This window comes from Alosa pseudoharengus, unplaced genomic scaffold, assembly GCF_046254945.1.
Source record: "Alosa pseudoharengus isolate Yale_2024_CS ecotype anadromous, Long Island Sound unplaced genomic scaffold, YU_APseudo_1.1 YU_APseudo_1.1_scf_1, whole genome shotgun sequence".
NCBI classification, from domain to species: domain Eukaryota; kingdom Metazoa; phylum Chordata; class Actinopteri; order Clupeiformes; family Clupeidae; genus Alosa; species Alosa pseudoharengus.
The window spans coordinates 24,609,920-24,618,831 of NW_027468564.1; the positions used below are offsets into that span (position 1 = coordinate 24,609,920).

Consider the following 8,912-nt stretch of genomic DNA (forward strand, 5'->3'; position numbering starts at 1 on the left):
ATCATTAGTAATATTATCGTTCATACCTAATTTATCATCAGTAAAGCATTTGTTCACACAGTTATAAATGGTTTGTTCATAGTAAATAAGCCTATATCTAAAATATGTTTATATTATTGTTTATACTTCATAAATGATGCAATAATATGTTTTTGATTTTGATTTCCATTATTTAACAGTTTTTACATACACATGCACTAATGATTAGTTAGGGTGAGGATACATATTTTAAGATACGCATTTTAAATACATGTATTAGAAATACTGCCCATCCCTGGCAACATGGTAAAAAGATGAAAATGACTTGATTTTACTTCCAATTCATTTTACAATATCCAAGATATTAACATTAACATTTTTCATAACTCCATGTAGGACGTTTCTGTACATAAATGTTAGCACTGTGGCAGTAGTAATGCAATATTTAGAAAATGTAGGCTACTCTTGTACTCTTGATACTCAAGTACTTTTAAAAACAAGTACTTCAATACTTGTACTTAAGTAGACATCTGACTGTTGTACTTGTACTTGAGTAAAATTTAGCAAAGGGTATCTGTACTTTTACTCAGATAATGAAGCTGTGTACTCTGTCCACCTCTGTACATATGCCATCTAGTAAATATAAATATCATCATATCAAAATATCAGCATTCCTGGTGGTGGCTCATTTAACACATGCTTACAGCCTGTGACTCATTAACTAGTCAAAGTCATAATTCAGCCTGTCATTCTCTTAGCTGAAGAATGGCCTCTTTTCCTTCTGGAAAGTTTGTCTCAGCTGCTCTGTTGTGCTAAATATTGTAAAAAGCAAATATCACAGCCACGTTGGAGTACTCCTACAGTACAGGTCATATAAAATGTGTTGTGAACACACACCCAGATCTACTGTTGGGCTGCACTGTAAACTGTTTTTGGGTGGATAATTTAGCAATAGAAGCAGTCACCTGTAACCATATAAACTCAACAACTAACGCCTCTCACTTCCCCCTTGTGTGTGTGTGTGTGTGTGTGTGTGTGTGTGTGTGTGTGTGTGTGTGTGTGTAAGTGAAAAAAAACCCCATCTAACTCTTGGTTAGAAGGTTAGGAATAGAATAGAGGCTTGTTGCACATACTGCATCCTTTCTACTTCTCTGTGCTCACTTCTCTCCAAAACGTAACCAATTAGTCCTTATCACCAAATTGAGTTAGTTACCATTACTGTATAGCAACAGAACACAGCAGGAAGGTGGAATGAAGTAAAGATATTATCATTATAAGAATTATTATTATCAGCGCAAATGAAAGCTAAAATATGCTCCATGTGCTGTCATTGAAAATAAGTTATTTTTGTTCTTCCCAGAAAACTTCATTTGACACTGAGTCTGAGTTTCAATCATATTTTATAGAGGATTTTTTTATTCTTTTAGCAAAACATTGAAAATGACCCAAACATGACCCATGTTTGAAAATGACCCAAAGACCTTACAAGGGTTAATCAATAAATAACACATATTGCACTGCAGTCTGTTCTACATGAGAGGTTTCTGTAGCGTCACCACAGCTGGTTTGTTTCTGTGGTTAAGGGAAGAAAGAGGAGGAGTCAAAACTGTGGTCTTAACAGATCATACGCACTTTCAGTGTCCATTTAGACTCAAACAGAAACATAATGCACAGAGACACAGATAGACACAGACATACAGACAGACAGACAGACAGATAGATAGATAGATAGATAGATAGATAGATACATACATACATACATACATACATACAAACATACAAACATACATACATACATACATACTGTACATACATACATACACATACATACAGTACATACATACATACATACACACATAAATACGTAGATTGATCCATTCAATCATTGTTTTATTAATAGAAACATATAAAAAAAGAGAGAGGGATGACATGTTACCAACAGGATACATTTCTTTCAATTACTTAAAAAAAAAGTTGTTCCATGCGAAGGGAAGACATGGAGAAACCTTTGATCGCCATCTTCTGTCTGCTTGCAGGTGAGATACTCCAACAACAGAAACACACTCACATCCACTGCCACACTATTGAATACATATCAGATAACCAATATTATTCCACTGCTTGGTTGAATTTCCCATTGCACTGCGTAATTTAGAACAATAGAACAACCATTAACATAATGTTATTTGAACACCTACGAAGTAGGTTTCAGTAAGTTTGTTTGGCTGTATCACAATTGTATATTAATTTGCAGAACTAGTTGTGAAGTTTAAATGAACTGTCACATTGCATCCAAGCTGTAAAATACAGACATTCAGAACAGCAACACATATGACGGCGGTGGCTTTTAGCTAGTTGGATGGCAGTAAAATAGCAATGTTTCAAAGCTAAAGTTTATCAGAATCCTAGGCTATACCCGCTTGACAACAGGAGGGATAGAACTAACGATTGGCCTTTGGCTGTAGCAACCATCCATTTAGAACTAACGACTGGCTTTTGGCCATAGCAACCATCCATTTAGCACTAGTTATGGCAGTTTGACCTGCAAGTTGAGAAAATAGTTGAAATGTGTTGGAGGAAAGTAGTTCTACAAACAAGACAGTTCTAGCGATTGAAACGTTTCAGTTAAAACAGATAATGAACACAACGCAAGTGGCAACTGTGGAATAAGCGGGATGGAGCTGTGCGGTGGGCCGTATTACAACCTTGACCGTGCATTAATTTAATTTAACAGACCACCGTGTCGTCCATTATCCCTTACCTAATATATCCGTAACCAGGGAGGATAGGCACCAAGGCACATGGCTTTGCTTCTCTCTCTCTATGTGTGTGTGTGTGTGTGTGTGTGTGTGTGTGTGTGTGTGTGTAGGTGTTCATCCTGTGGAGTCTGTGATCCAGGTGGATGGATATGTAGGCAGATCAGCAGTGATCAGATGCCCCTATGATAAAAAATATGAGGGACACTCCAAGTACCTCTGCAGAGGAAAGTGTTCATATGGGAATAAAGACATTCCAATCAGGAGTGCAAAGGATTCTGGAAAGTACTGGTGTGCCGTTGCAACAGCACTTATGCATGTTGATGAGTACACTCAAGTGAAGTTAAATGTTAAAAAAGGTAAAATCAGGACATATATCTGCATACCATGTATTTCAGTGTAATGTATGTTAACTATTTTTTTTATATACACCCTCTCTCTCTCTATTTCTCTCTCTCTCTGTATCTTCCAGGTCCCCCTCCCACCCCAAACCCAGCATGTGTGTCCTCCACTGAACACCAAACTGTCTCATCATCACCTTCATTTTCACCTCCACCTTCCAACACCTCCCAGTCTGGAAACGTAGGGGAGACAACCACTAGTGGTAAGTGCTCACCTCCAAGATTTCTAAATGATTTTTTGTTTTGTTTTTGTTTTAGTTTTTTTTTTTACATTCATGCATGCGTCCTTACATTCATGCATGCGTCCTTACATTCATTCATGCATGCGTCCTTACATTCATGCATGCGTCCTTACATTCATTCATGCATGCGTCCTTACATTCATTCATGCATGCGTCCTTACATTCATGCATGCGTCCTTACATTCATTCATGCATGCGTCCTTACATTCATTCATGCATGCGTCCTTACATTCATGCATGCGTCCTTACATTCATTCATGCATGCGTCCTTACATTCATTCATGCATGCGTCCTTACATTCATGCATGCGTCCTTACATTCATTCATGCATGCGTCCTTACATTCATTCATGCATGCGTCCTTACATTCATGCATGCGTCCTTACATTCATTCATGCATGCGTCCTTACATTCATGCATGCGTCCTTACATTCATGCATGCATGCGTCCTTACATTCATGCATGCGTCCTTACATTCATGCATGCGTCCTTACATTCATTCATGCATGCGTCCTTACATTCATGCATGCGTCCTTACATTCATTCATGCATGCGTCCTTACATTCATGCATGCGTCCTTACATTCATTCATGCATGCGTCCTTACATTCATGCATGCGTCCTTACATTCATTCATGCATGCGTCCTTACATTCATTCATGCATGCGTCCTTACATTCATGCATGCGTCCTTACATTCATTCATGCATGCGTCCTTACATTCATTCATGCATGCGTCCTTACATTCATGCATGCGTCCTTACATTCATTCATGCATGCGTCCTTACATTCATTCATGCATGCGTCCTTACATTCATGCATGCGTCCTTACATTCATTCATGCATGCGTCCTTACATTCATTCATGCATGCGTCCTTACATTCATGCATGCGTCCTTACATTCATTCATGCATGCGTCCTTACATTCATGCATGCGTCCTTACATTCATGCATGCATGCGTCCTTACATTCATGCATGCGTCCTTACATTCATGCATGCGTCCTTACATTCATTCATGCATGCGTCCTTACATTCATGCATGCGTCCTTACATTCATTCATGCATGCGTCCTTACATTCATGCATGCGTCCTTACATTCATGCATGCATGCGTCCTTACATTCATGCATGCGTCCTTACATTCATGCATGCGTCCTTACATTCATGCATGCATGCGTCTATGATGTTTTGTACAGGCCGTGAAACTGCTGCTGAGCCTCAGGAGGACCCTGTTGTCATGGTGATCCTGTGTGTTCTGGTGCTGCTGGTCATGGTGACGGTGTGTGTGTTAGTTTCAGCCCTCTACTACAGACAGAGAAGGAAGACACAGACAGCAGGTACACACACACAAAGCCGGCTGCAATCTCATACTTGTAAATTCAAGCATATTCTGAAATCACAGTTCACCCATGACACAGTGTGGGTCCATTAGGACCATTAGGGCGCATTAGGACCCACTACAGTAACTGTAGCTTCCCTTTACTGACACACTTAGGGTCAGCCGTGGCCTACTGGTTAGCAGTTCGGACTTGTAACCGGAGGGTTGCCGGTTCGAACCCCGACCAGTAGGCACGGCTGAAGTGCCCTTGAGCAAGGCACCTAACCCCTCACTGCTCCCCGAGTGCCGCTGTTGTAGCAGGCAGCTCACTGCGCCGGGATTAGTGGTTCACCCCACTGTGTGTACACTGTGTGCTGAGTGTGTTTCACTAATTCACGGATTGGGATAAATGCAGAGATCAAATTTCCCTATATATACTTATACACTCACACACACACAACACTTACGTACACACACACTCACACACAGCACCCCCACCCTATCTCACCTCCCTCATGTTGGCCCCTCCCTCTGTTCTACTCTGTTACAGCGTGCGGCCCATCCAGCCTTCAGCACATGGGGGAGGTAAGACCGAGAGTTTCATAAATAAACTGAAAGTAGAAACTCCGCTCAAGCGAAGAATGAGACTATTATAAATAAACCGAAAGTAGAAACACAGCTCACAGACCACAGAGAATGGAATTAGAATAGACTCATATGTTTTATATATGCGTTTTTATGTTTTGAAACTGTAGAAATTATTTGCATTTGGAAGTAGGAATGTCAATTTAACTTTTTAAACCAATGTAATCTAGTGATATAATTGTATGTATCATGCAAAAAGCAACATATTAATTAATACATCTGCTCTGTTGTTGGGTAGGTGTAATATATTTGTTTCTTTGTTTAGCTTTCCAAGTATCCTTTACTGTAAAAAACTGTATTGTAGAATTTAAAATAAGTAACTAACCATAGTAGTTGGAAGCACAGTTTCACTGTAAAATTGCATTTCTTCCCTGAAGATATGTTTATGTATGTCATTATGACCGTTCTATTGTTTTCTCATCATATAAATGTGTTGTCCTCCAGGCCAATGATTTCCAGATGTCTGAGTTGCTGGGCAGCATTCCAGTAACCAGGGCAACGGTCAGCAGGCCCTACTGCCTTGCAGGTGCACCTCACCGACCCTCAGTGACCTCACTGTGTTCCACTGTTAAGCCAGTAACACAAGGCTCAGACCAGCCCACCTACTGCAACTCCCAGGAGGACAACGTCATCTACTCCAATGACATTTCACCTGAAGAAACTACATCCCCCACAATGCACTATTCATGTGTAGTTAACTCTGTTAACACTCCATCTGCACTGGTGCAGAATAGAGAGGGTGATATTATCTACTCAGAAGTATGGCTCCCATAAATGTGAGTCAAAGTAACACGTTTATTTTTAATTTGTATTTAATTTCATGTTCGTAAGTTAATATACAAGTATGTATAATGAAGGCCTGAGTGTTGTGTATGCCATCTGAGTATGTATTCTTTAAATAGTGCCATACAGATGATTCTGGCTTATAATAAATAAATATTACCATAATAGTTGTTGTCTTTTGTGGCTTATCACTGTACCATAAGAGATCATGGTCTTTGGGGCGAGTTATTTGGCGAATTTCTCTCCGCACATTGTTTTTTGCAAGTTTTTTTACAGTAAGGAAGATATTGGTATGTTGAGTTAATGTAGTATTGATTGAACCATTGTTCACATGTTTATAACTTTTTAATCAGCACATCAGGATGGTGTCATCGCACACACACATGCACACTTTCAAACATGCACTTCTTTCTCAAATGGAATTTCTTGTGGAAATTGATGATTTGGTCACTGAAAAGCAGTTCTGACCAGCAGGGGGCAGCAAAGCAAAAGGAGGCTGCAGGCCCCCTTATTCAGAGAGCGTGCACTACTATTGTAATCTATGCACTACTGAAGACAGTGGGGGTAAAGTGCTGCAGGCCCCCTTATTCAGAGAGCATGCACTAATATTGTAATCTATGCACTACTGAAGACAGTGGGGGTAAAGTGCTGCAGGCCCCCTTATTCATAGAGCATGCACTCATATTGTAATCTATGCACTACTGAAGACAGTGGGGGTAAAGTGCTGCAGCCCCCCTTATTCAGAGAGCATGCACTAATATTGTAATCTATGCACTACTGAAGACAGTGGGGGTAAAGTGCTGAGTCAGCAGATGCTGTGGGACTATTTGGTGTCAGAAAAACATCACTGGCAACACAGACAACACACCATGCAGAGTTGAAGCAGAGCTATACTGTTCACGTTTGGCATAAGGTACTCATGTAGGTCATTCCATGTGAGAAATTCTGAGATTTGATTGGAAGTTGCCCTTTCTATAGCCTTAGAAAGGAAAGGTAGGCGTGAGACTGGGTGGAAATTCTCCAGCTGGGCGAGAGCAAGAGAAGGCTTTTTAAGCACCTTGATTTACCTGAGCCAGTTTTAATGCAGTTGTTAATGTACCAGAAGCCAGTAGATATGTCTTGGAGGAGGTTGGTAGGAATAGGGTCTAGTGTGCATGTAGTAGGGCAGCTACTTGTTAGCAGTTTAGTCACCTCACTCTCAGTGAGAGGAGTGAATGAAGGAAATGTTGCACCCTTAGCCTGGAGAGGTACAGTAGGTTGTGAGTGCTAGGAAATGTTGCACCCTTAGCCTGGAGAGGTTGTGAGTGCTTGGTTCAGAGAATTGACTACTGATGGCAGCTAACTTATTGTAAAATTAAACAAAGATGTCAGCTGTGATGTTGGTAGGTGGTGGAGGAAGATAGTTTACTAGTGTCACTGTGGGCCGTGCTGCAACCTGATATCACAAGTCCACATTCTCCATAGAGATGGCCAAAACGACGACACAATTAAAATACAGACAACTTATTTTTTTTCACAAAAGCCAGACAACACTGAGCACAGCATGCTCACTTCTCTCTAGAACTGACCCCAATCCATCTGGAGGGAAATACTTATCACCCAAATGTATGGGGGAACTAAAGTACTCATTTGGTAGTCATTCACCATTATAGTACCAGAATAATTGCAGGACAGCTAAACAGAATGAAAATGGCATTAAATAAAATAGTAATAATCAAGTAATTCTGTACATTGTGGTTCTGGATGTGAGTGAGATAGAAAAGAGAACACAAATATAGAGAGTGTGTGGTTTTGGACAGGAAAACAGTAGGGGGGGGGGGGGGGGGGTTGGTGACATTGGTGTAAATACTGACAGGAAGAAGGGTGAGTGAGAAATAGAGAGAGAGACACAGAGAGAGAAAAGAGAGAAAAAAGAAAGAGAGATAAAGATTGATGTAGAGGGAGCTAGCTGGATTCCGTTACACTGGCATGCTGGTAACCATGGCACTAATGACACCTGACACTGTTGACCAATAGGAAAACTGGCTCCCTTTTTCCCCTGCAGCTTACTGATCATCCTACAGGGCACATCTGTGTCTGTCAGCCATATTTGTGTTTGCACTGGAGAGAATGGGACATTATGTCATACTGTTACTACCAATGTGTCAGCAGTTTATCTGAACTAGAGAGATTAACTGACCTTTTAGATATCTGCATGAAGTTGGGAAACACATTGTGTGTGGTGGCATTTCAGTAAACATTAAACAATACATAATGCATCTTTTGTTACAGTTTCATGACACACTCTGTTTTTGGTGCCACCATAGCTGGTTGGTGTGTGTGGTTAAGAGGGGAAAGAGGAGGAGACTTAACTGGGGTCTTAACAGATCATACACACTACAACGACTCACACAGAAGAAAAGATAGATAGATAGATAGATAGATAGATAGATAGATAGATACAAATGTAACACTGGTTTGTTTATTCAATTTCACTTCACCAGAGAGGTCTTGTCCATTTCAGAATCCCTGCTTGCCGTAGCTTCCTGCTGAACTCGGGCCCCAAGTGTTAACATATATACTCCTTGTATTGTTGGCCAAAAGTATTCATTATCAGTGATCATGGATACTTATAGATAAACCTCATACACTTCCCCTTGGTTTAAGTGAGAGAAATAGACGTAGTGTGTGTTTGTATGTGTGTGTGTGTGTGTGTGTGTGTGTGTGTGTGTGTGTGTGTGTGTGTGTGTGTGTGTGTGTGTGTGTGTGTCACAAATGTGTCAGCAGTTTATCTGAACTAGAGAACTGACAT

At 40.5% G+C, this 8,912-nt stretch overlaps 1 protein-coding gene and 1 pseudogene across 1 annotated transcript; both read left to right on the plus strand.

Moving 5' to 3' along the window:
• LOC143123348 (uncharacterized) overlaps positions 1–8,912 on the plus strand; it is a 685,973-nt pseudogene that overhangs the window by 270,363 nt on the left and 406,698 nt on the right.
• Positions 1,976–6,112, plus strand: LOC143111573 (uncharacterized). Its single transcript, XM_076274133.1, has 6 exons — positions 1,976–2,015; positions 2,894–3,094; positions 3,208–3,339; positions 4,572–4,712; positions 5,244–5,278; positions 5,783–6,112. The coding sequence occupies exons 1-6, from the start codon at positions 1,976–1,978 to the stop codon at positions 6,110–6,112; spliced, it is 879 nt and encodes a 292-aa protein (XP_076130248.1).